Consider the following 26711-nt stretch of genomic DNA (forward strand, 5'->3'; position numbering starts at 1 on the left):
GGTTCTGCTACGTCCTCGAGGTTGTAGAAATGCGAAGTTTGTCCGCGTTGAGCAGCGTAGGACGTGCAGCTGCACGCAAGGGACTTGTCGATGCTACTAGTGCTGTATGGATGCGGAGCATGGTACCTGATTAGTTCCTAGGGGGTACATGCCCTGCGAGTAAATGTTATTCCTGCTTCATCGACCAAAAGTCGCTCAATTTCCGCGATCCCAGTTACCGATTTCACGTCCATCGCAATTTGGATGGAACGCCGATTTGTTATCAATACCCCGACTTATAATCAATACACCGTTGGGTCCACCCGCACGCGCAGATCGCTCCTCCCCTGGCGGCAGAACTCCGCCCATCGGCTTCAATGTTCCGCATGACGCGCAGCGCCGGCCCCAACCTTCAACGATCGCACGACAGCACTGACAGGACATGACAAGAGGCCAAATCGGGCCGGCTCTTATATGTTTTGCTAAAATGTTCTACAGCAAGTAACCACCTTCTTAGTGTCGCCTCCGCGCCCTCATCGGCAGATGCATCGGCATCACCAAGTACACCAGCTACGCGTACACGCAGCATGGTTACCCGTCGGCAGTTGTGCAACAGAACGAAACATTCAATCTGAAGTGCGATCACGTGTGCCTCCCAGTGTTGCCTCGGTAGTACTAGACCTTTACCCCAGCTTCTTCGCATGCTTCTTGTACAATTTGGTGTTTGGTGTCGCCAAAGATCGTCATCGCGGCGCGTCCCTGCAGGGCTGCATAACGGAGCACCCCAAATATGCCCCAGCTTCTGTTATTCGTTTATCCTGCCCCAGGCACGGAGGCGAACGCTAGTAATGTACCGTGACGAAGACCCAGTTTTCGGTAGAATAAAGAGATATGCATTCCCAAAATCTTGGATTAAGGTTCTTACTCAATCTATCTGGCTTACTGTCAAGATGAGGTTCGACAAGTCACTCCAATGTGCGCTGCTGAATGCGCCTTCCGTCGTATTCGCCGCCCCACAGTCAGCATCTTACCCCACAAACGGCACGGCACCGGCCGCTTTCAGCTCGAAGTGTGAGGAACTTGCGTCTAAACTTCACATCGATGGCGGCGTTGTTACAACCGCCGAATTCGTCGCCGCTGGTACGAACCTGACTGTACCCGTATACGACGAAACATGTGCCGCAGCACCGCCAGTTATCACAGCGGACATGTGCCGCGTCGCGCTCAATGTGTCGACATCTGAGCGTTCCGGCTTCAGAATGGAGGCATTCCTTCCAGCCAACTGGACGGGTCGTTTCCTCTCTGGCGGCAATGGAGGTTTGAATGGTTGCATCAGTTACGACGACTTGGCCTATGCGGTTGGTCTAGGTTTCGCTGCGGTTGGGACCAACAACGGTCACGATGGCACGAGTGGCTTGCCATTCTACAACAACTCGGACGTTGTAGAAGACTTTGCGTACCGAGCGTAAGTATCCATGCGTTGGTATGCTAGAGGTTGGCTAATCGATATTAGATTACACACCGGTGTCGTGGTCGGAAAGCAGATCACCGAGGACTTCTACGGCAAACCGCATGACAAGTCCTATTACCTTGGATGCTCCACGGGAGGAAGACAGGGTATGAAGTCTGCCCAAGACTTCCCTGAAGATTTCGATGGCATTGTTGCGGGTGCACCAGCGTTCGCCTTCAACAACCTTACCTCATGGAGTGGACACTTCTACACCCTCACTGGCCCAGCAAACTCGTCGTCTGCTTTCGTTCCGCAGTCAAAGTGGGTGCAGATTCACGCTGACGTCCTGAAACAATGCGACAAGCTTGACAACCTCGAAGATGGCATCCTCGAGGCTCCCTTGCTTTGCCAGTATGACCCTTCGGGCCTAGCTTGCGCTGAGGGCAGCAACACCACTACCTGCCTTACGCCCGAGCAGCTAGAGACAGTCAAGGGAGTTTACTCGCCACTTCTCAACGATGCAGGAGACTTAGTCTATCCCCGTCTGCAGCCTGGCGCCGAGGTGATTGCGGCTGGCGCTATCATCAACGGACAGCCCTTCCCCTACACCACAGATTGGTTCCGCTATGCTATCTACAATGACCCTAACTGGGACCCTGCGACTCTTAGCTCCAAGGACTACGACTACGCCGCAAAACTGAATCTCTTTGGGATCGAGTCTTTCAAGGGTGATTTGAGCGGGATGAAGGACCGCGGCGCCAAGGTGCTACACTGGCATGGCGGCGCGGACTTTGTCATCTCATCCGACAACTCTGCTCGCTACTACGAACACGTCACTTCTACCATGGGTCTATCGTCTGAAGAACTCGACGAGTTCTACAGGTACTTCCTTGTCAGTGGAACTGGTCACTGCGGTGGAGGAGAGGGTGCGCACGCCATTGGCCAGGGTGTGGGCGAGGTCAACGGATACGAGACCAGCCACAACGTACTCATGGCTTTGGTTGACTGGGTAGAAAACGGCAACGCACCCGAGACACTTATCGGAACGAAGTTCGTAAACGACACGGTCGCTCTAGGCGTTGAATTTGAGCGCGCTCATTGCAAGTTCCCCAAGGTCAACCAGTACAAGGGCGGCAATCCCGATGTTATCGAGAGCTGGGAATGCGTTGACGCGTAAGGTCGAGTTTGATTGTAGAATAAAGCATAGTGAAAATGGATCAAAGACTTATGTTCGACACTTGATAGTTCTCGTATCAATATGGATGTCTTTTTCAAGATGCCAAACCCGAAGATCATTCGCGTACTTCCAAATCAGCCTTAGGGTCGTCGTGAAGCATTCAGTCGTTGTACCGCTTACTACGTACACTGGAAATCTTCCCGGTGCGTAGACACCTACAGACACTTGCATCGAATGCATTATGAATGTCTCACGAAGTGTCTCATACATATTTCACTTTGGCCGCCCTTGACGTAGGATCGTCCCAGGATGATATTGAAACAAATCTAAAAAACAGTCGGCGTACCCACATACCTACTGGCCATTCGGATTTTGCTGAGAACCATGGTTGAGATGCGTTGAAACCAAGGCTTACAACCCACATGTGGTATTTTCGTACCGAATCAATTTTCGCGCGTTACCTCGTACAATAGCGCTAAGACATGTAGTCGTGCTTTGCATAGTGTCGTCGGTGGATGTTTGAGAAGTGGAAGTGAAAGCCGAAGACTCACCGATTTCACTCCCCTACAACAACTACAACAGCGCAAGGTTAACAGCGTTTGACGTCACACAATTTCAGTCCGAGCGTCCTTTCTCTACAATGGCGCTCAACGGTATTGCAGTGCTTTTCAACGCGCCACAACTCACGTCCTCTGTGCATTCGAACTCGTTCCTCCAACACATCCCCACCATCGCAACATCTGCGTACACGAAGCTTACGAGCATAATATCCAACAAAATGGGCTCATTTAGCGTTCCCGAATCTCCAGTTCCAGCGCGGCCTGCGAAGTCGGCGGCCACGGCGAAAAAGCCATCTCCAAGAACACATGACGCCAATACGTCCATAGGCAAGCGCAAAGAACGCGCCAATTCAGACGAGTCCGGAGGTAACGGGGTAAACCAACCTCCACCAGCGAAAAAGAAAAAGCGAACATCATTGGACGGTCGTTCTTCGGGAAAGAAAGCGATTGACTCCAGTCCCTCTTCAACACCACAAACGCATTCTAAGCACAGCCATGAAACGGCGCCACCGAATGGCCGCCCGACGAAGCATGAACCAACTTTCGCGCCAAACCGTCGATCGGAACCACCTCAACATCCGCCTCTAAACGCATGTGGACACACGATCCATCCCGTCTATAGCGAGAACTACGCCAAAGCAATGTGCCCGATGTGTCTGGTAGATGCCTCAATGAAGACGCTCCAGCGCATCCAAGAGTTCATCAACGCCCATGATGGCTTGTCTCAATGGAAAGAGAACCTCGAGGGCCACTATGCTAAGTCGACTTACCATGTCGCCAGTCTGGGTGGTAAGAAGGGGAAGAATGTGAATGGAACAGATGTGTCTTACAGACACTGCAAGAGAAACCTAGTCAACTTGATCAACGAGATAGAAGATCTTTCCAAGATGGAGCTGGCCTGGGAAGCGAAACAGCCTCCTGAGAACAACGACGTTTACATGCAACATGTCCGACTCAGGAAGCAGTACAGTGCTACAGCTGCACTGCACTGGTACAAGGACACTGGACACAATGGCTTCATCGGTCGTGTCGAGGAGGACTGCGAGTTCTTCAGTCAACGCCGTGGTCGGCGCTGGACAATCGCAAGTGATCCAGACTTCCCTGACCGAGATGGTCTTGAACACGATCTAGGATGGAAATCGCTCAAGAAAATCCAGCATAAGCTTCTCAACGAATCCGATATCCCCAAGGTTCAAAGGACCGATGTCGCAGAGCAACTGCCGAGGCGAAAGCGCCGACGAGAAGGCGCAAGCGTTTCATGGAACGAAGATGTTTACGTTCGCACAGATGCTGACGTGGATGTGCTCCGTAAGGTTTCATGTTCACTCTCAGAAGAGTTTCTCGAGCCTTCTCCAAAGAGGCCTAGGATGGGCGTTCTTCGCACAAGTCCACTCGAGGTCACACCAGAGCTTATTCCCGCTACACCAGTCGCGAACGGCTCGAACCCTATTCGCTCTCACTACGTCATCCCGCTGAGCCGCAACGGGCCTCCGAGAGACGTTACTAGGAGCTCGATGTGCAGGCATAGACGACGGTACGTGAAGGGACAATGGGCAGTTCCGGAGGGGAGCGAAATCATCGATACCAGTGGATATCGCAAGAACTTCGACGTCCATGTCGCGAATATGGAGCAGCTGCAGATCGAGGCTGCAAAGATGGACCGAGAAGACCTTGGCGGGGATACAGAGATGAGGGACGCTCCTGCCGCCGATGCGCAAAGATCAACACCACAGCCGTCGCGATGGTCTCCAAGCCTTGGGGGCCGACTGGTGAATTGCATCGCGAATCTTGGGGTGTTCACTTTCCCGGGTTTTGACAGACTCGATCGTGGCGGTGGTGAAACTTCGGCGCCGCAAAACGATGCTAGACACGCGAGTCTCCTGGCTTGATGCCGCTGTCAGGGCCAGTCAGGTTGTAACCGTACATCGTGCTGACATCTTGTAAGTCGTTCCCTATAGATTGTCTTGGTGTTTCGCACTAACGGTCGTTTCCAAGGTTTACACGATGGATGCTTACGTGCTCAGCCCCAACATGTGACCTGTGGTACCTTGGCAGAGCGACTTATTCCCGACCGTCAACCCAACATCTCAATCACAAAATCCATACAACGATTCCCGACGCTATTTGCGAAAGACCTAGAATCTTTCAAAGATGGGCTGCTCAGCTATACGCTCTGAACTGGGGATCAAAAGGGTCGATTCACGGATCGACTTGGACGAGGATCCCCCGCAAAACGCCGACGGCCACATCCCGGAAATTGACAACTGCTCACGCTACGCTTGGCCTGCACGGACAAGAGATATCGATTCGGCGTAATTGTGACGCCTGAAGGACAAGCACGTCGTCCAGATCGTGTGTAACGAAGTGGTTCAGATGTCGATCATGTCACTGCGTCGCTGGGTATAAAGGACCCTGTCTGCTTCATGCGCAGCGAAATGTTTCCAGTCTGATACCACTTGTAAAGTGCTCAACTGTTACCAGCACCATCGCCGATCTTATACGACAGGATGCGAGTCTCCATTGCTCCTGTAATTCTCTTCGCCTCTCTGGCATCTGCGGCCCCGCAATGGAGTGATCATTACAAACGACAATGGACTGATCATTACAAACGCGAGGTTCCCACGCCCTCACCTGAACTGGTTCAGCGCCAGGAGTCTTTCGCAGTACCCGAATGGGATAAACGCCAATGGACTGACCATTACAAACGCGAGGCACCCACGCCCGCGCCCGAACTGGTTCAGCGCCAGGAGTCTTTCGTACCACCACCCCCATTCGCAGCTGTCCGAAGGCAGGACAGTGCTGTATGGTACGCCCCTGGAGGCAAACGCGACGCTCCCACGCCCGCGCCCGAACTGGTCCAGCGCCAGGAATCTTTCGTACCACCACCCCCATTCGCACCTGCGACTCCAGCTGCAGAAGCAGTTGTCCGAAGACAAGACTCAATCCTCAGACCACCTAAACGCGAGGTTCCCCCTACACCCGCGCCTCAAGCTCCAGGGAAGAGACAGAATGCCCCACGCCAGCACACTGACCCGCCGGAGACTCTGCAACTCCGCGGTATGCCTCGTCGAGACGACGCCGAGGCTCCTGAACCAACTGAACCTCCTAGTCCTCGTGACCTACCCGTAGGAGACGAAATCCTACCTCGAAGTGACGGAGAAGAGGAACCCATCACCAACGCCCGCAGAGCAGCGGACCCTGAGCCCACTGGTCCTAGTGACCAACCCCAAGTCATAGTCCCACGTCAAAAGACTGAAGACGGACAACGCAAGAGACACGAAAAGGAGCCAGTAACCGAATTGCGCAGAGACGCCTACGCCAACCCTGAGCCCACAGACCCCCCCAGTCCCTGCGACAAGGCGCAACCAGCCAAAGTAAAGCCCCGAACTGAAGAGGAAGAACCCACCGACCCTCCCAAAGCCAGAGACAACACAGACACCAACCCCATCCTCAAAGCCCTATCGGGAACCTACTCCCTGGTAAACACATCCAGCTCCCGCAACGGCGAACCCATCCCCGACCTCCCCTACGGAAACGCCCCCGTCGGCCTGCTCATCTACACAGAATCCGGCTTCATGTCCGCCACCATCACAGCCACGGAACCTAAATTCCGACCCAACCTCACTTTCCCGTACCAGCCCAATGACTCAGACGCTGATTGGGCGCTCGTCGGCAAGCACAGTATCGGGTACGCGGGACCGTATAGCGTTAACGAGGAGATACCTGCGACGGAGACGGAGGGCCAGATCTTCCATGGCCCGCTTACTGTGGCGAATGTGCCGACTTGGGAGGGGCAGAAGGGGAAGAGGAATTATACGATTGTTGAGGTGGAGGAGAATGGGGAGGAGGTTAAGTATTTGAAGATTGGAAGTGAGCGAGGTAATGGGTATAGGGGTATTCTTTGGTGGAAGAAGGTTGATTAGATGGTGGTGATGTAATCAGACTAGCAGGATTTTGATAGCGAGACAAACTTGAAGTTTTTTTTAGATTTCTCGATGGTTAGTCTCCACGTGTTCAGTGAGACATGCTTTGGTTTGTCAGGATAAGTGGACATGATCGCTGCAGGTGAAAACAAGAAAACGTTGAGACGGCAGTGGGTCTTGAGTGATGGCTGCGCCGGAATTTGACGATGTTATCAAGTGCTTCGTAACCAATGGCTGAATGATGCTAGTAATTAGAGCACGATGATAGCAACTATCTGTATCCATCCAGACTGCTACAGCGTTCGTGCCAGTGTCTTATTCAAGTCTTTCTACTGCACTCCGGTCACTTGCCCCATACTTCTGAACTTGACTCCTGTGCACTCTGTCGAGATATCATCCGTTGCATAGCTCTCACTCTCTTCCTATTCAACCCTGCTTGAACGCCGTAGAAGGTCAAATCCGCCCGGCTGACAAGACCCAGAAAGCGCAACATCAGGACGGCATATAGGACTTCAGCAGATTCAAAATCTCGCCAACAACTGTGTTCGAAGTGGTCTCTCCCCCTTCACGAGAAGTGTCTGACGCCTAGTCATCCGACTTCATTTCCACGTCCTTTGCATCTTTCGTCTCCTCTTTTGCTGGTGCATCTTCTTTGGACTCTTTGTCTCCAGCTTTCGCATCGCTAGATTTCTCGGATCCACCATCTTTCATCTCTTGATCCTTGGCTTCTGTCTCGGCTGGTAATTTGGCCTCTGGACTCTTGTGATCGAGGCTCGGCCTGCCAATGGCTCCTTCAATGTTGAGCTTTCCCTGCTTTTGGGGACCGGTATCTTCCATGCCAATGACCTCTGGACCTCGGGCATGCGGCGCTTCTTCCTCGCCCTCGACGGTGTCTACGATGGTACCTCCACCTTCCATCTCGCCGAATGTAGTTCTTGTCGGGCTAGTGGTCATGCTGTGCGGGTTGTTCAGAACAATGCCGGCCTCTTGTTCTTGGCGCAGAAGTTCGCCTTGAGTGACGGGCCCTGTAGACGGCAGCGTCTCGCCCTCGGGATGTGACGAAGCAATTTGGGCTACATTAGAGGTGGGAGATTCTGCCCGCTGACCACTCAGCATTCCCACCGTCACTGTTTCTATGCGTCCAGCACCGTTGGGACCGTCGACCATTTCGGTGCTCTCTGAAATAAGCTCGTTCTGGCCGCGGTTCTGAAGCCAAGGGATGGGCGTAAGAAGGGCCCCGCCTAGTGCCTCATCTGAACCTAGCTGCGCTGTTTGCGTAGTGGTGGATGTGGTGCCATTGAGGAGTCCGCTGGAAGTCGGCAGCACGGCCTGTGGCAGAGGGAAGATGGTGAGAGGCGAGGAGACGGAGACGACTCGGTCGAGTGCGCGTAGGTAGGGTGGCAGGTATCGGTAGCGTTTCTTGGGCTCGAGTATGAGTTCAGCTAGGCGTTGGACGGTATGCGGGGGATGGCTCGCGAAGTTCTTGGAGAGGGTGGAACGTATGGAGGAGTAGAAGGTGGTGACGTCTGTTGGTACGCTTTGCGACTCGGTCGAGGCGGAGAAGGCGGGCACAGGCGGTCGCGGGGGCGTGGCGGGCGGTGCATTCTCCTTGTCGGTGGCATGCGAGTCTTGGCTGGATATGGCATTGGACGTGTTGGGTCGCGAGGGCAGGTCGGTGGTCGCGGACGTGGTCGGCCTGGGAAGTGCGTCTGCAGGTGGCTTGGGGAAGTCGGTGATGATCTGCGAGGGTCAGGATTGATGGGTGTGGGTATGGGTAGCTCGGGATTACCTCATCCAGGCGATCCAAGATGTACTGCAGTGTCTTTGGCCATTCTGTTCTACACACGGGCGCGTTAGATGCTGCATGCGCCGGACGTGGGCTCTGGGGTGGGGACGTACGAATCGAGGGAGCCGTCCTCGGCAGCTTTCTGGAGGATTAACTCTGCTGGAGGAGCATCAGTGGGTGCCGCGTTGCCAGGACCCTAGAATCCCAGACTCACCAGACGTCATGGCTGCGGCGCGTGGGTGTCGTGGTGGTGGTAGAGGCGCGACTCGCGATGGGGCTGCTTTTGGCGGGCCGATACTGCGTCAGTCGAAACGGCGACCCTGTGCACTACGCGTCCTTAATGATGTCAGATATGGCTGTGTGATTGGCCCAGACAAGTGACGGGAAAGCTGTCGGTGTCGCGCAAAATGACGGCAGATTGAGCTCCACTGCGCTGGACTCGTACCGTAGTGCTCAAGGCCTGCGCCACAGATGCAATCTAAAGATAGCGCACGCCGGCCAATGAGCAGGGTCAATCGCCGGGCGGTGCAGGTGGGCGATGGTTCAGCAGCAGCTGGGGCCAAGCCTTGTGCGCGTGAGAGGATGCCGAAAGCGACAGGCAGCTGAGCAGCCAAAGGCTTGGGCCGCGCCGCAGCATGACAGTCGTGCCGTACTTGTAGAAGTCAGACCTCGTCGTATTTTGATATCCACAAAGCCTCACCCAGGCTACCGTTGACTGAAGTAAACACGGAGCAGCGAGCGGGTCTTACGGCGAGACCCCCTTCAGCCTTTCTCCACACCGGCCGGGGCTCTCCCAGGCGCTACTTTGCGCACATCTCAGCACCTGCGTCCACCTAGCAGCAGCCGTCCCATCTCCGCCCACGCCCCCAAGTCCTAACAAACAACACCTCCTCCGCCGCTCGCTCGTCTTGTTGTCCGTCGATATCGCTCCTTATCACCAAGTATCCCCATCTCCGACCCGTCGCTCGTCATCGCCTGTTGCTTCTTCGGCCTCTCCGCATAGCCAAGATACTAGTTTCAGCGACGCGCGCTCACCTGCTCCCCCGACGACAGCGACTCCCTTGGTTTCAGCAGTCCGCCCAGCGCCCGCCCTCTGTCTCAAGTACCCCGGCAGCCCTACACACCGCACCACGACACAGGTCGCAGTTTGTCTGCGCCGCACCACCACGCCCGCCTCACCACCCGCCTCTATATCCCCACGCAACAGCCGCCCATCGCGGCTGCCACCATAGCCAAAATTACTCACCACGAGGCCCGCCATTCCCTCCTAGGAGGCCAACCCCTCGACCGCGGCTACGCGCCCTACCCCAACACGACGTATCAACCAACATACCCACCGCAGCCCTCTTTCGATACCCAGCCTGGGGGGTATCACCACCGCGAAGGCTTCCCCACCACGCTTCCACCCGTCGTGCGCCGCCCACCGAGGATGTACGTTCCGAATACGCGGTGGACCTGGGCTTTTATGCTCACGGCCATCTGCCAGGTCGGCATTGCCCTCGCCCTAGAGTCGTACGTCTGCCTCTGCGCCACCCTCACCACCATGCGCCTGCTAACACCCCATCAGATATGTCTTCAGCAAGTTCCAGAATGAGATCCATTTCGCGGCCTCTGGTGCAGGCGCCAACGAGACCCGCACGATTCCCACTTTCCTCGCCGTCTTCATGTTCGGCTACGTCTACCAACTGTTCCTCACATGGGATGCCCTGCGCATGAAGAACACCATTCAGGTCATCGGTCTCGTTCTCTACAACATCGGCATTCTCATCTACGCCGCTATCCAATTCGATCAGATCAAGGACGCTGCCGACGACCTCAACACGCGCCGCTTCATCCCCCAGGACTTCTGGGACGACGTCAAACCTATGCTCATCGCGCTGCCCGTGCTGATGGCTGTCGCTACTCTCATTTTCGCCTTCGAAGCATGGAAGCTGTACGATGAGTTTGCCTGGACCATCTACAAGCGCATCAGTGCCGACACAAGACTGAAGAGGCGCTATCTGACTTACCAGGTACTGCTTGCTCAACATCACCCATGCGCGCCCTACTAACTGTGACGTAGATTTACATCGCTCTCCTCAAGTTCGACTTTTTCTTCTTCCTGGCCTTCACCGTGCAGTTCCTGGTCGTCGTCAAGAACACCAAGACAGTCGAACTCATCCTTACCGCAGCCGCCCTCGTCATCACCTTCTTCCTTTTGTTCCTCGCCGCCTGGTGGGTCCGTCGCGAGTCTGTCGCTGGAATGATTGGCATCATCGTCGTCTACTTCATCGCTCTCGGCTACTTCCTGTTCAAGCTCATCCGGATGTGGGTCGCCGATGCCAGCCGTCAGGAGGACTACAAGCCAGCCCGCAAGTCGCTGACTGCCTTTGCCATTCTCACCATCCTCTTGCTCATCATCACCATTGTCACCGCGTGCTTGTGCACACACAACTTCAACAAGGGCTTGAAGCCCCATGTCAACGACAAGATCGTCCAGAACGACAAGACATACAACACAGAGATGCCATCATTGAGCGGACCTGCGCCATCACAACGGATGGAAATCGACTAGGCGCCCTTTTACATACCCCATTACACAAAATTTACGACATGACTTCTTGGATACCTGCTTTCTGCGAGCATAGCTTCATCATACCCGGATGAGATCAGCGGGACTGGCGTTCTTTCATCTAGGGATTCCTTTGGGCTATATGCGGAGATATCAGGTTGAAGATGGGACGGATTGCAATGTCGCATCATGTACGAGGAGTTATACCAACCCGCATTGTTTCCTTATTTCTTCCTTTACGACCTTTTGTACAACAACTGTCGGTCCTTTTTGTAACTAGGTGTCTGCTCATATTATACCCCACCATGAACAGACGAGCTCGGAATTGAATTGCGTTATGAACTGACTCTGTTTTGCTCATCATGCCAGTGAGCCCTGTTTGTTTTGGTACTTGCATCCAGATTTGTGTACGTGAATAAATGCTTGTTCACGGTCGAGGCCCGATAGCCTGACAGTGGAGATCAAGGGGTTCAAAAGCTAACGAAGCTCCCCGACCGCCATGTGCGGGCGCGGGACCCTGCACGACATCATCGGGTCCCGCAAGCTCACCAAACTTACGTTGCTAGACTTACTCGACTTTGTTTTTTCCACACACACCTTCTCCACTCTCGCACCCTTTTTTTCGCGGTCGTGTCGCTCGCTCTCAGTCGTATTTATACGTGCTACATCTTTAGCTGCTGAGGCGATTGACTTCTCCCATCACCTTCAAAATGGCGTTTCGCTGGTACGTCACTTGGGAAAAGCGGTGGAGAACCGTCTCATGGGAAAGGGGACAATGCTAATTCGGATGACAGGTACCAGGCGAAGCTTAGGACGTCGCCTTACTTGACGCAGAGTATCACTACCGCGGTATGCACGTCTTTTATTTCGAACTGCGAGTCTTCAATCCCTCTTTGCGCGACGCAATGCGACTCGATAGCCGGCGGGCGAGCAGGCCGATAAGCACATCCGACAAGTCGATATATAAGAACGGAAGAGGGATCGAGCAGCTGGCATGTCGAAACACGGAAACTGACATGGCATGCCACAGGTACTCTTCGCAACAGGCGACACAATGGCCCAGCAAGGAGTCGAGCGCCGCGGCCTCGATAAGCACGACCTCGCGCGTACAGGACGCATGGCCGCTTACGGAGGCTGTACGTCTCCCCTTCCCTCCATACCCCTATCCATCCGCCATACTAACAACCACACCCAGGCATCTTCGGCCCCGCCGCCACAAAATGGTTCGACTTCCTCGTCAAGCGCGTAAACCTGCAATCCACAAACGGCACCATCCTCGCGCGCGTAGCCTGCGACCAGTTCCTCTTCGCGCCCTGCAACATGGCCCTCTTCCTCTCCACCATGGCCTACATGGAGGGCAACTCGCCTGTCCAGCGCCTCAAGGACGCTTATCTGCCGGGCTACCAGAAGAACTTGATGGTTTGGCCTTGGGTCCAGTTTACCAACTTCAAATACGTGCCTCAGGAGATGCGCGTTCTCGTTGTCAATGTGATTTCGCTGGGCTGGAATTGCTATTTGAGTAGCTTGAACTCTGCTGGGGGTACGAAGCCGAACCCGCCTGTGGGAAAGACGAAGGAGGGTGGGCAGTTGCCGCCTTCATAGAGATTTTATCGTGGGAGGGTGCAAGGCGGTTGGGATTGCGACATTTGCCAGGGTCTTTGTTTGTTCATGGGGCTGCAACTAGACCGGATGATACCCTGGGCTATGTGATAAGGCTATATAAATGGGGTGTAGATGGATTAGCGGTAGTACTTGATCGTTCATTAGCGTTACAATGCTCTGTGCTTGATCGAGTTTGTGTGACTGGTCTCTTGCTATTCTACGTGTTATTTCACATTTCTTCCCTTGAGATAGTATCCCCTTCGTACGCATCACGATGTACAAAGCATTCTCAGTTCCTCCCACGTCCTATGCCGTATCAAGCTGGGTACGAAGCACAGGCGTTCCTCGATCTCCACAAAACATATCAAGCATCCAATCTCACGCATCAAATCATCAATTTCGAACATTCCAACATATCAATTCCACTTTCCGCCTCCTCACCAAAACCCTGTATACTACAACTACGACTACACTAAACAAGCAGCCTCATCTCCCTCTCCAAGAAGAGTGAGCTGAGAGAGTAAAGATTACCTGGCAACGTAACCCACAATCTTGCGTTGCCATCAAGTGAAAAAAGGAAAAAGAAAAAAAAGAAAACGCCTGCTAATGCAATAATTACCTCAGCATGCCGCACGCTGATGATGGTTGGAAGAGTATAAAAAAAGCGTAAACAGAGTCGCGTGTGCGTGAATATGTGGTATCCAGCGAGCACAAGCTAGAACAAGCAGAGCGAACAAGTTCCAAGAGGAAGGGGAAAGAGAGAGAGGAAAGAAACGTAGACAATGCGCCAGTATGCTCCCAAAACACCCACACCAATGTCAAACAACCAGATCGTTCCAAGCACCTGTCTGGCCACACGTCCTGCTGTGGCCCATATTCCTGGAGGGACAATTTCAGGAATCATCGACTTCTCGTCTGGCGCGTTAACGGCTGCTGGTTCGCTGCTTGCCCATGCGCCTAAAGAAGTCCATAACCTTCTTAGAGCTACCCGAACTTCCCTTGTTGCCGCTGCCTTGCTCGTCGTACGCATCCACGAAACGTCGGTTCTTCTGTAGCACGGCTGTCTTCCTCTGCTGCTGGTTGGAGTCGTCACCACCCATGCCTGCAGGGTAGGGGTTGGATGGAGTTCGCTGACTAAATTGCTGTGACTGCGACATGTCGGCTTCTGAGTCGTCCGTGGGGTGGCGGTACGGGCGGTTTCCTTGGGCAGATGGGTGTGCTCCTTGAGGGTTGGGGAACTTTTCGTCAAACTCGGGTGCCGAGTGGTTGTAGCCGCTGAACTGGGTTTGGTTCGCGGGCGCCGAGGAAGGTCCAGGGGCGCTCGTGTTGGGCTGCCGTATTCTGGAGTTGCTGTCGTGTTGACCGTCGTAGAGACCTGGCATGTTGCTTCCTTGGGTGCTCTGACTAGGAGACCTTGAGTCCGTAACGCGACCGAAAGGTCCACCGGGACGCGAGCTAGCGCGAGGACGAGAACTGGAGCCACGTCGCTCGTGGGAGGATTGCGCTGGTAAGCTATCCCGCTGAGAAGAGAAAGTCTTCGAGAGTGAAGATGGAAGAAGTGAGAAGCGGCGGCTGGATTTCGGGTTGTCGCCCGAGTTGCCTGTGTTCTTCCTAGAGAAGCCGAAAGAAGTTCGTCGGCTTGACTCCATGCTTGCTCTGGGGCCAGATGTCGAAGAAACCGCCTCGTTGGACATGGGTCCGGCCATGGAAGTGGGAGGATAGCTCTTCTGTTTCTTCTCTTCAGGGTAGCCGTAGGAACCTGTGGATGTAAATGACTCCTTGGGATCCTGCGTATAAGAAGGCTGACGACCAGAGAACATGGATGTCATGCGGCCGAGAGTCGAAGAAACAGTGTTCGATCTCCGGTGGCCGCCACCAGCTCCGCCATGTGGCGGACCCTGTACAGACTGCACTCGCTGCGAGCTCGACTGACCGATGTTGGGAGGCTCAGCTGCCTCAGACGGCTCTTGCTGCTGAGCATAAGGTGCCGAAATGGAGTATTGTTTGCCCTTTGGCTGGGAGAAGCGTCCCTCTGCGTTTGTCTGGGCGACGGTCGCGACAGATGGCTGTCCGTAGGAGTTTCCTCGCGATGGTAGTCTCGACGTGCCTAGAGCTCCACCAGTGGATGGGCGTGTAGCAGATGGAGGCGCATTTCCGAAAGCTGTGTAATCCGAGACGGAACGCTGAGGATCCTGCCTTCTGGTCGAGTTGTAGGTTGTGCCAGAAGAACGTGGTTTGGCGCTCGAAGTTGACTGGTATCCATCAGTGGGCGGTACTTCGGCCTCTTTGCCGCGTGCTTTCGGAGTTGGCTCGACTGGAGGGGATGCCTCGCCGCGAGCGGTTTGCGACGATGGTGCGACATATTCGACTTGCACGGTTCGACGCTTGGTATCGCGGGTTGTCTTTGGCTTCTCGGAGGGTGCCTGGTTGATCGCTTCGCGCTTCGTCTGGAGACCGCCGTGTGCGGTTGCGGGCGCGGCGTGCGGCTTCGAGGGTTCACGAACAGAAGCGCTTCTAGCGAGTGTGGGCTGCGGCTCGAATGTGTCTTCTGCTACTACGTCAATACCTGTGCGTTTGATGAGAGGTGGTTGTGGAAGCTTACTCGAGTAGACAGACGCCTGTTGGGCCTCTGCCGCGTTCGTGTTGCTTGAGGTAATGAAGCCAACAACGTGCGCGTAGTCGGCCAACCAGCTGTGACGCGCGACTTCAAACAAGTCCGCCCTTTTGCGTGGGTCCGGTACAAGGATGCGCTTCAGCAGATCCCTTGCATGTGGGGTGACATATTCGGGAAAGGTGAGCGGTGTGGATACAATGTACTTGTAGAGCAAGTTGATGTTATCACCCTCGGGGTTCGCTGGGTCGTCATCGAAAGGCAGGTAACCAGCCAGCATGGCATACTATATCCAGTTAACAAGTGCATGGAGATGCAAGATTAGGGGGACTCACCAGAATAACACCACAACTCCAGACATCCACCTTGCGACCGGTGTAGAGCGAGTCGCTCACAACCAACTCAGGCGCCGCGTAACAGGGACTTCCACAGCTGGTCTGCATGAGATCACCTCTGCGGGCTGCGTCGGTTCCTTCTAGTCCCAGAGATCTTATGTAGTCTTTGTCTCCGAGTCTGTACTCAATCTCCTCGCTGAGCTCGTCGTTGGGGTCGAACGTGTTTGCGAATCCGAAATCGGTGATGATGATGTTCTTGTTGCGGTCGAGCAGCAGGTTCTCGAGCTTCAAGTCTCGGTGGACGATACCCTTGCGGTGGAGGTAGCCAACACCCGATATGAGCTGGGAGAAGAGCTTGCGGGCTGGGCCGTCCTTCAGGTAGCGATGGTTTAAGATGTAGTCGAACAATTCTCCGCCAGAAGCATATTCTAGAATGATACCGATATGGCGCTCGGTCTCGACCATCTCGTGCAGGCGCACGATGTTGGGGTGGTCCAAGCCGCGAAGGATGTGGATCTCGCGGTAGATCTTCTGGAGGCGGTTCGAGTTGCTCCCCAGGGTCTCTCGCCGTATGAGCTTGATGGCAACCTCGACCGAACTGTCTCGTTTCCAGCCCATCTTGACCTTGCCGAACTCTCCCTCGCCAAGCGTCTGGCCGAGGATGTAGTTGCCAAACTTGGATCGCTTCGCGTTCTCCGACTTGGAGTGGTCCTGTCTGCTCTTTCCTCCTACTGCGCCTCCGCTTCCGCTTCCACTTCCGCCGCGGCCGCCATCATCGACGCCCTCACTGCCGACCAGACTGAGTCCGGTGATGGGAGTCAGATCTGCGCCAGCCGTGACGGACGGGCCGTCTCCTTGGCGTGCTTGGGCGCGGGCGATGTCGTCCTGGGTGTCGGAGACGACGATGCGATTTATGACGGCGCTCTCTTCACGGGGCAAGCTGGTTCCTACAGGCGGCTGGCCAATGGCGGTGGCAGAGCGACTGTGGCCGGGCTGGGCTCGGGTCGAGGTGGTGGTCTGGCGAGGGCTGTCCTTTTCCCGCCGGCGTGACTCTTCGCGTGTCCGCGAGGGCTGTGATGACGAGGATGCAGAGGCAGTGTTGGGCGAGCGGTGCGACGAGGTCCTGGGGGGCGCCATGGGTCCGCTGCCGTTGCCGTTGCCGTTGGTGGTGGGCGCGGTGTTCATCGGGGGAGAGTTCTGGGAGGTAGGCGTATTGGGCGACGCGCCATTACTGGGCCGTCGCGACGTCGGGCGGCGAGCGGTGCCGGGCGAGGCTGCGGCGGGCGGTTGCTGCTGGTAGTACTGCTGCTGCTGACCATGCGGCGGCTGCGATGCCACTGCGGCCATGATCTGGGGACGGCGAGTTGGGTGCAGGGCCTGGGGGTGGTGCGCTATGTTATCGGTCCTAAGCTGCGCTGGCAGTATTTGTGGGCGGAACGTCAACTGGCGGTGTTGAGCTGTCGAATGGGCTTTGGCGGGGAGAGTGGCCAAATCGGAGCCGCGGCGGTGCGGTGTGTCTGAAGCTTGGCCTGGGAGCAATTGGGACGCGACAGACTAGATAGCTTCACATGCGCGTGCAGGTGCAGCGTGGGCAGCGAGCGTGCAGAGGGGGTGCACAAAGGGCGGCCGTCGTGCGAGTCGGCGCCGGTGGCAGCGCGTCGGCTATCTAACGGTCGCGGCGAGAAGCTGCTCGACCTCGACGTGTTGATTGACGTGAGTGGAGAGAAGAGAAGGCGCGGCTGAGGTTGGTCTTGACGGCAATTTCGGTAAAGGCTGTGGCTTGGGAAAGGAGGCAGATGCACATCATCGACATGGGCTCGGCATAAACCAGCCCGCCAAAGCAAGGACGCGGGCACTGGTCTGCTAGATGCGATAATTACTCACGCCTACAGCTAGCCAGGCACTCCCAGCGCCTCCTCTAACACGCACGCCCGAACAACGCCCTTCACCACGCCCTCGATGTCTGCGCTCGACGCGCCTGTCTGCACGCCGCCGCTCGAATAGGAGTAGCAGCCATGGGTCGTTGTTTCACACAGCACCGACCCGCCCGCAAATTGCCTGTTATGCGCTCGCCCGCCGTGTGCGCTGCTGCGATATCTTGGGCTGGCCCTCGATATAGACGTCGCCGGCTCCTTGAATGTCGCTTGACCGCGCGCCTGCTGCGAGACATGCGTGATCCATTCCTGTCATCTACCCATCCGTATGACCGTCGCGGTCGAGGTCGCTCTGCGCGTGCTCACCGCGGGTCGCGTCCAAGAGCAAAAGCAACACATAAACATCAACAATACGCCCAACTTTGTCGCAGAACGTTACGACGCGCCCTGCCGGGATGGGCAGCACAAATAAGCCCAGATGACGCCCCCTAACTTCATCTGACAATCCACAGCAAGGACATCCACGCGTGTAGCAGCAAAGACGGAGGTTCGCAACAAGACAGGTCGACCAAACCGCTGTCACCATGTCTCAGCCGTCCACGCCGTAAGGGAGGCCTGCCCTGCATGTCTTTGCATTCCTCGCCAGCGCATCCAATGAGAAGAAGTTGCCGACAGACAGATAGACAGACAGACCTTCATCTCTGCGCCTGCAACTCAGTCTGCGCAAAGCATTTTCTCTACACGGAGAACGAGGCAAGATAACCTTCGAGTCCGAGTCGCGCCGTCTGCTCTGTATAATTTTCCCCTTTGGGCGAGCGTTAGGCCGCTCTTCGGAACATTGGAAATTAGATGTTTGGCGCCTCGATCGCCCTTGCCGTGCAACCAGCGGACCCACCTTCCCGCTCCCACCGTTACTCGACTCTTGCGCCATCTCCAGATGCCCTCGCGCTGTGCAACACGAGCCTCTGCCGTCCGGCTTGACGTCACTTTGGGAAAATGTCTGCTGCACGCTTCATTTCCTTTCCACCGCCCTGCGGCACATCTTGCGGAGCATATCTCCATACTGCAACGGTCGTACCCCGCGAGCATGGATCCGCTGTTCGAGTCGGGCATATTCGTCTCTTCTCACCTTACATTGAGTTCAACCATCTTCCAACGTCAGCTCTAGATTGCCGTTTCCTACGTAATGTTCAGATTGAGTTGCATGTCGGGTCAATGTTGAGGAACTACTGCTTCGGACGTTATTGAACAGATTGTGACAGCACTGATCAGACGGGTCTACCCTCGTCATGTCGCTGTAATACTTGGTCATGCGCACGTTTGTGACAGAATGAGTTGAAATGTAGATCCGGAAGCTGCGGAGTTAGTAGGAAGTCGCGGGGGACACCATGAGTGTAATAGAGAATCACGTGGACTAGAGGCCTAGAACTTTGCAACTAGTACACCTTGCATTGAGAACCCACAAGTAGGTTACACCAACTGGTGACATGCCCTCTGCGTAATTTCATTATTTGGTGGTTCACTACGGCTATTCTTTTGCAGTCATGCCACTTCACATCTTAATCTCGTTCGGCAGACCGACCTCCAGGATGTCAACGCCCTTCTGCAGCTCGCTCTTACCGGGCATCTTGTTCCTACGCATGAGCTCCGCTGCTTGTGTCATGTAGGGATCCTTCATCATACTCGCGACGGCCACCACTGTCTCGCCCTGGGTGTAGTACGCGACAAACGACGGCTTCTCTGGCTCGCCCTGGAGGATCACATCGTCGTAGCCACCCACCGTGTTACCGCAGTATCGCAGCTGCGAGCCCAAGGCCGACCAAAAGACGGGAATGAAGGGCTTTGCTTTGGATCCTGGGTTGTTGATGGTGTTGGCTACAGAGCGACCGGCGTTTTGTGCGACGTTCCAGTGCTCGATGCGAACTGGTGTGCCGTTGCCTCCTGGTCCGTGGTAGGGGTATGTTGCGATGTCACCGATGGCATACACATCCTTCAGGCCACTGACGGCAAAGGACTCGTCTGTCTTCAATGATCCGTCCTTCTCCAGCGTAACGCTTGAGTTGTCCTTGAGGTATTCGGTCGCGGGCGCGACACCGACACCTTCGATGACGAGGTCTGCCTCCAGTGTGGTTCCGTCTTTGAGATGCACAGCACCGACCTTGGATGAATCGCTCTTGGAAGGAGTGGCCTTCTCAACACTGGCGCCCATCTTGAACTTGACGCCGTTCTTCTCGAGCAGACCGCGGAAGATGCCACCAACCTTCTTTCCCATTACACGCTCCATTGGTTCTGCGATAACGTTAGAATACCATCAACGAGAGCAGACGGATGACTTACCCTCTTCCATACCAATGATGGTCACATCGTTCTTCATGCTAGCGAGGCAGTTGCCGACCTCCATACCGATGAACGAGCTGCCAACGACCACGACCTTCTTGCCGTTGTCCCCAACAGCCTTGAGGATGTTCTGTGCGTCGGGCAGAGTGCGGAGAAGGAAGACGTTGCCCAGGTCGCCCTTGAGACCGTCAAGTGGCAGCCACCTTGGTGTGCCACCAGTCGCCAACACCAGCTTTGTGTATTCGTACTCCTTTCCAGACTTTGTGGATACCTTCTTGCCAGAGAAGTCTACGCTCTTCGCCTCGTCTTCGATAATGTCAATCGACGCGTCCTTGTAGAACTCTTTTGACCTCCAAGCCGCCTTGGAGATATCAGCCAGCAGCGCCTTGGACAACTTGGTTCGGTCAATGGGCTGGTAGCCTTCCTTGGAGATCACGGTGATCTTGCCATTGTATCCGCCGCCTCTTAGACCTTCAATGGCACCAAGAGTACCCGAGCCACCACCAATGACTAGGACTTTGTCCTCGCTCACTGATGAGCACTTGATGTTCAGGTATTTGCGGTTGGCTTTCAGTGCGTCTTCGGTGGTTTTGACGTATACGGCGCCGTCCTTCTCGACTACTTCGTACTTTGCAATGGGGTCGAGCGCGGGTGCATCTTCAACATCTCCGGTCGAGACCTTGAAGCAAGCTATGAATGTCAGTCTTGAGCATGCGACATAGGTAGCGTATGGGTATTACCTCCGTGCCATGGGCATGTCAAACGACCCTCTGGTGTCAATACGCCCTTCACTAAAGGCGCGCCGTAATGTGTGCAGTTGGCACTGGTAGCATGCACCTGGTCCTGGATCTTCAACAGGAGCACCTTTCCTCCCTCAACACCCTCAACTTCGACCTCCTTCTTGTCTCCATTCTTCATTTGTAAGGAAGTGACATCCTTGAGCTTGAATTCTTGAGCCATGGCTACGGTTGTTGATGTGAACGGAGCTCTTTGTAGACGACTGGTGGGGCTGAATTGGAGCTTGAGTGAGGTTCGTAAGGGTCGTAGAATACGTAGTGACTGCATTAATGTTGTAAAGAGAGGTGAAGAGTGAAGGGCTGTCTATGAGCGCGACAGCTGCTAGTTGGCCAATGATGACAGGCGCATTACTTAGATTTAATGATGTCACGATTGGACATGGAGGAGCTCCAGAAGCTGTAGCGCCGATCGCGACCCCACTTCGGTCGGCATCACTGCAATGTGGTGTCACCTTGCTATGCACACAACAAACAAACTGAACAAATGCGCTGCAGTCTACATGGGCTGTTAAGTGATATTCAAGAGTCTTGTCGGAATTCTGCTATCTCTATCATTCTCTCTGTAGGAAGTAGGTGTTAAAATCTTGCGTGAATTGGGTGGTGTTTTCAACCTGTCCACGGTCAAAGTTCCCTACGCATGCGAACATCTACATCTTTGATGCGATATAACTACAACGCTCCGAGGCCTGTAGAGTCCTCACGATGCCCGTATCTTGGGGTGTGAGTGTGACTCTACTGCTGCTGGAAACTGTTGACCTGGTAACGATTGCACGACTGGGAAACATAAGCTCCACTGCAGTACTCTGTGGGAGACATGATGTGATAAGAATACATGCGTCCAAGACAAAGGCCGAGAAATAGACAAATCTTGAATCATATAAGCGAAATGACATGCAAGAAGCAAATGAGATTACGTAGCATGGCTACGATACCCACCAAGCCAGACTTGCTGATGGCTTTGATCCAGGGACCGAACAATTGTCTTCGTTCACCTCTGCATGGAAACTTTCGCCCTCACATGTGCAGTCGCAACTATAAACCTCTGCTATAGAATCTCGTGATGCCAGAATAAGGGATCGGGACGCGGGACGCGGCTACCCTTCGCGTAACCGCCACCTACCAAACATCAACTAAGCACATGCTCTAGTTTGGCAGATCCCAAAGCAAACATACGCGGGACGCTCCAATCCGGTGACATTGGCCTCTTACCCCGCGGTCTGTTAGTTCAGTACCAACCAGTAGTTCTGACAGCAAAGCAATATCTTGCAGTAGACCTGAACCTTTGTTCAATGCTTTTCAAGCCTTCGCCCCGCCACCGACCCTTCTCACCACCAGTCACCGTCTGCCATTGCCGACAACACCACCACCATACACCCACATCAGACAGCAAAGCAAAACCCCCAGGCTGACTCCATCGTATCACGATTTCTCACAGCGATCTGGTTTTGGACCTTGGATCGTCGCGATTTTGTTGAAAAGTCATTGCGAACCCCGCTCGTGCAAGGTCGATTCAGGGCATCAGGGTCAACCCTCTACCAACTCATAGACAGTCCCCTATGCACCAACTTGACGGCGACCGAAGCGCACGTTGTAAGTAGCGCATGAGCCAGGCAAGAGTAACTTGACGACACTTCGGTACCGACGGCCGGCGGTTAACATGGCTCGTTAGTGGCACAGATACTCACAAGACCGAGTGCTGACGAGCACAGACACATCCTTCCCTTCGGACCTACCTGTCCCTCAGGATGACGGCGCGTGTTCGCACTTGAGCGGGACACAGATACCTTCCGTATCCTTGTCTGCAACGTCAGGAGACTGGCTTGATGTCTCAATTTATCCGGGCCTGACAATCGTCTTCTGCTATCCGCGTACCGGTGCACCTGGTGAAACAATCACTGAAGATTGGAACTCCATACCAGGAGCACGAGGCTGCACACCTCAGGCGTGCAGCTTCCGCGACGAGATGGCCAAACTACGCGACCTCGGCGCACAGCGTGTATTTGGATTGTCGACTCAGGACACTGCCTACCAAAAAGAGGCCAAGGACCGGCTGCATTTACCCTACGAACTGCTTTCGGACGAGAACCTACACTTTGCCAATGCCCTGAAACTACCCACTTTCAAATGGCAAGATAAGACACTGATCAAAAGATGCGCCCTCGCGATCGAAGACGCAGTCATCGTCAAAGTCTGGTACCCTGTTTTCCCTCCCGACAGCAGCGCGAAAGACGTAGTGGGATGGCTTGCAGGCAGAAAATAGTATATGCAGGTACCATTTCCGTGCCCCTGAAACGAGTTGGTACCACATTTGGATGCGCACCCGTGAACATCCTGACTCGGGCCCCTACGGTGCTTTTACGGCTGCCGAATCCGGCTATGTTGGTAGTAGACAGGGGAACTAACAGCAGTTATCGCAACGTACTCAATACTGGGCACAACAGAAGCTGGGGGGTCAGTTTCTCTCGATTAGCACGACGGTATTTTCCGCCGTCGTGATATACCTTTATTGCTCACACACACACTGTCAACTGTCGCGGCAAAAGCAATGTTTGGGGACAAGGTTTGACGGGTGCGACGTTGGGTTGCGCACTAAGGATCGTCAAACCTCCAACCGAACGTGGATCGCCCGCACCGTGCGTGCATCGTCAATAAACTTTAGCTCCACGCTCTTCTGCCGGACCCTACAAGATATGGTCTAACCCGTGCCGCCCTGCATGGCGATGTTGTGTCGCAAGGACTCTGTCGATCGCGGATCTTCGTGACTTTGTGAGCACCTACTACTATCCTTCATACACACTACATTCGTTCTATATGCTTTCTTTTCGGAGAACTTGGTGTATCACATAAAGAAGCCTGCGCATCCTGACGAAGTGGCTGAGGCATCGGCGCGGCGTCGTTCACTCACTCCTTATCAGTACAACCAGCTTCAACACAATCTTTAATAATAATGTCTACCACACTCATTACTACCCGCCGACGACCACAAAGTACTACATCTACCTCATCGCGAAGAGCGCCGGCTACATCCACTTCGTCACAAAGAGCGACTGGTACTTCTACCAAACAACGGAAACCGAGCGCAACTTCTACATCATTACGCATTGCCTCGTCGTCACCAACCGCACTACCTACCAACTTGGCATCGGACTTCTCCTTCATCCAACTTGGAACGAATGCTCCCGTTCCCAGCGTAACCAACTCACTCAATCAGCCAAGCCTCGTGGACACTTCCAAGGGACCCACCGAGACATGCTCTACAGATAGCGACTGCGCAAGCGGCAAAGCATGCTCGAGCGCAAGATGTGTTACCATGGGCGGTGCTGCACCGCTTGGCGGGTCGGGCGCAGAGCCAACTTCGCGACTAACTCCAGGGTCGGCCATTGGCATCGGTGTAGGAGTTGTGGGAATGGTGGTGTTGATGATTGCAGCTGGTTACTGGTTCTGGAGGGTTCGAGCAAGACGGCCACGCACCCATACGATCGAGGCGCCTTCACACACTCGCCAAAGGTCTGCCTCGAATGCCACAGATCAGAGGACCTTGGTAGCATCACTACCAAACAGTCCCCAGAACGCAGCCTTCAGTCAACAACAGACCATGGACCCTGGGCTATTTGCCAGGGCTCTTGCATTCAATGAGAAGAAGGAGAAACCGGACAACAAGAGATCAGGATCTATGGAGAAGCACGCACGAAGCTCGACAGAAAAGGCACTGCCACCTCGTCCAACACCTCATCCGCTCATGGAACATCCCCTTCCTCCACCGCCAACGAAAGCGAAGTCGTATGCGGTCAATGTCAATATCAACAAGAGCATGATACTCGATGATGAGTTGATCAATGCCGTCAGTTCGCTTCGGGGTAATGATACTCCTCGCAGTGGTACTCCCACCCGGGATCGTGCGCCGCGATACAAGTTTGAGGAATACATCCCGCCTACAGCCGCTCCTCCATCGATATCCATCTCGCATGCCACGCCTACCGCGGAAAAGCGAAACTCGGAATACGAACTTAGCCAATTACCGAACAAAAGACACTCTGCCGACAGTGTCTCGATAGCCGACGGCAGTTCGAACGGAGGTGATTCCGAACCACCCTCCCCCGTTAGAGAGACTCTTTCTAAACTGGAGAGCAAGCCCCCTCAACTTCCATTACCCGACTTGCCACCTCCAAGCCCAAGCTTCAGCTTTCGTTCCTACGACTGGTACCAGGATATCATAGGCGATCAACCAAATGGCGAGCCGAACACACCCACCGTTCCTTCGCGCAACCCTGCGCGAACACCAACAGAATCGACATTCCCTAAACCACTTTCTCTTTCTCCAAAGAAGGCGCAGTCCGCCATGCTACACTCGAGTCTTATTCCAGAACCACTTTCACCTGGTGCACCTCCTGCTGCATCAGGGTTGCTTTTACATCCAAGTTCAACGGTACTACCCAGTCCTACGAACCCGAACTTTCGTTTATCACCAACTGTTTATACCCCTCCGCGACAGCAGTCTCCTATACCACCAACAGCCCCACGTCGAGCCTCCGCGCGGGCTTCTACAATGACCACGGCAACCCGAGCTACGCACGATTCGCGAAGCTGGCTCCCGGACGATGGATTGTATCTTGCTGAAGAAGGTGACGAATACGCCGAATACAAGACTTTCCATCGACCTAGCGAGGACAGCAGGCCTACAAGCTACTCGCCCTTGACGTGAGCTACGGGAGCCAACTGCCCTACCATCATTCCAACTATGATGTTGGGGGCGCGCTGAGCTTTGTAGTCTTACCCATGCGGGCCGTGTACTGCCTGCACCAACATTCTTCATTCTCCACGGGCCGAGACCCTCAGGAAGGATCGCATTGCGCGCAGTGTAACACATCCGCTGCTCCACTTCTGTGTCCCGACTTTGGACCAACGAGGGCGTGCGCGACAGCCCTGTACTCCGACGCACGGGAAGGAAGCACGCGGGAAAACGCTAGGGCACGCGAGGCCATGAACTGCATGCTGCTCCATGATGCAATGCGAGCAAGGTGCAAATACTACGGATCATGCTGCAGAGCGGATGCAATGTCACAACGACGTCTCACATTCTTGTACTTTAATACCCTAACGTAATGTAAAACAAACAGTATCAATGAAATACAACAACGTATCGATTTCATAACAGTATGGCTGTGTGTATAAGCTTTCTTCCTTCGTGACCAGCAACCGTGCTTGTGGGGAGATCTGCGCGCGACCCCACTGTCATGACATGTGGCTACAGAACGTTGAACCCGCCATATCGTGCCGTGCATTTACAAGTTTTGGCTCTACCGAGATACATTCCGCGCCGCGCCCACAATCTGCGCTCTTGTCAGCTTCGGAAGAGGACTGGGATGTTCACGTGGACTGAGGAAGCAAGAGCGCTATGAAGGCGTTCGGAGATGCTTAGCAATTTGCCTCCGTCGGGTCGCACTTACTGATTCGGTTCATGTCGAAGCAGGCACGATGACTTCCGTGCCAAACACTGAAACTATGAATGAAGATATCACCTCGACACCAACTTCCGACCCTCCAAGCTTGACGATGATTCGTTTCTTTTCCTTTAGGGATCCGTTCTTTTCCTTCAGGATTGTCGCGCTGTACCGCATGCTGGGGTACATCCTACACTGGAAGTACCCACGGGTGAGTCGCTTCTGCCAGGCATTATGAGCTATCACAAGCTTCAAGCCACGAAGCTTCGCATCTAGAAGTCCGTCTTC

General features: G+C 54.5%; 9 protein-coding genes across 9 annotated transcripts; 6 read left to right on the top strand and 3 right to left on the bottom strand.

Annotated features, from left to right (window-relative positions):
- Window positions 1-929: 929 nt before the first annotated feature.
- Window positions 930-2606, top strand: J4E83_006226 (uncharacterized protein; the record flags this gene model as incomplete). Its single annotated transcript, XM_049333141.1, has 2 exons — window positions 930-1444; window positions 1493-2606. 2 exons carry the CDS (start codon window positions 930-932, stop codon window positions 2604-2606), a joined length of 1629 nt encoding a protein of 542 aa, XP_049187831.1.
- Window positions 2607-3816: 1210 nt separating this feature from the next.
- J4E83_006227 (uncharacterized protein) lies at window positions 3817-5055 on the top strand (the record flags this gene model as incomplete). Its single annotated transcript, XM_049333142.1, has 2 exons — window positions 3817-3825; window positions 3853-5055. 2 exons carry the CDS (start codon window positions 3817-3819, stop codon window positions 5053-5055), a joined length of 1212 nt encoding a protein of 403 aa, XP_049187832.1.
- Window positions 5056-5673: 618 nt separating this feature from the next.
- Window positions 5674-7089, top strand: J4E83_006228 (uncharacterized protein; the record flags this gene model as incomplete). The annotated part of the gene is made up of 1 exon (XM_049333143.1): window positions 5674-7089. The coding sequence occupies one exon, from the start codon at window positions 5674-5676 to the stop codon at window positions 7087-7089; it is 1416 nt and encodes a 471-aa protein (XP_049187833.1).
- A 585-nt stretch (window positions 7090-7674) lies between these two features.
- J4E83_006229 (uncharacterized protein) lies at window positions 7675-9099 on the bottom strand (the record flags this gene model as incomplete). Its single annotated transcript, XM_049333144.1, has 4 exons — window positions 7675-8829; window positions 8879-8927; window positions 8989-9034; window positions 9090-9099. The coding sequence occupies 4 exons, from the start codon at window positions 9097-9099 to the stop codon at window positions 7675-7677; spliced, it is 1260 nt and encodes a 419-aa protein (XP_049187834.1).
- Window positions 9100-10304: 1205 nt separating this feature from the next.
- On the top strand, window positions 10305-11429 carry J4E83_006230 (uncharacterized protein; the record flags this gene model as incomplete). Its single annotated transcript, XM_049333145.1, has 3 exons — window positions 10305-10387; window positions 10443-10887; window positions 10938-11429. 3 exons carry the CDS (start codon window positions 10305-10307, stop codon window positions 11427-11429), a joined length of 1020 nt encoding a protein of 339 aa, XP_049187835.1.
- Window positions 11430-12480: 1051 nt separating this feature from the next.
- On the top strand, window positions 12481-13028 carry J4E83_006231 (uncharacterized protein; the record flags this gene model as incomplete). The annotated part of the gene is made up of 2 exons (XM_049333146.1): window positions 12481-12562; window positions 12622-13028. The coding sequence occupies 2 exons, from the start codon at window positions 12481-12483 to the stop codon at window positions 13026-13028; spliced, it is 489 nt and encodes a 162-aa protein (XP_049187836.1).
- Window positions 13029-13951: 923 nt separating this feature from the next.
- Window positions 13952-17321, bottom strand: J4E83_006232 (uncharacterized protein; the record flags this gene model as incomplete). The annotated part of the gene is made up of 2 exons (XM_049333147.1): window positions 13952-15925; window positions 15975-17321. 2 exons carry the CDS (start codon window positions 17319-17321, stop codon window positions 13952-13954), a joined length of 3321 nt encoding a protein of 1106 aa, XP_049187837.1.
- Window positions 17322-19400: 2079 nt separating this feature from the next.
- J4E83_006233 (uncharacterized protein) lies at window positions 19401-21145 on the bottom strand (the record flags this gene model as incomplete). Its single annotated transcript, XM_049333148.1, has 3 exons — window positions 19401-20137; window positions 20186-20875; window positions 20926-21145. The coding sequence occupies 3 exons, from the start codon at window positions 21143-21145 to the stop codon at window positions 19401-19403; spliced, it is 1647 nt and encodes a 548-aa protein (XP_049187838.1).
- A 1494-nt stretch (window positions 21146-22639) lies between these two features.
- On the top strand, window positions 22640-23242 carry J4E83_006234 (uncharacterized protein; the record flags this gene model as incomplete). The annotated part of the gene is made up of 2 exons (XM_049333149.1): window positions 22640-22646; window positions 22902-23242. 2 exons carry the CDS (start codon window positions 22640-22642, stop codon window positions 23240-23242), a joined length of 348 nt encoding a protein of 115 aa, XP_049187839.1.
- Window positions 23243-26711: the final 3469 nt, after the last annotated feature.

The sequence above is a fragment of the Alternaria metachromatica genome (assembly GCF_023757995.1).
Source record: "Alternaria metachromatica strain BMP 0045 chromosome Unknown scaffold_13, whole genome shotgun sequence".
NCBI classification, from domain to species: Eukaryota; Fungi; Ascomycota; class Dothideomycetes; order Pleosporales; family Pleosporaceae; genus Alternaria; species Alternaria metachromatica.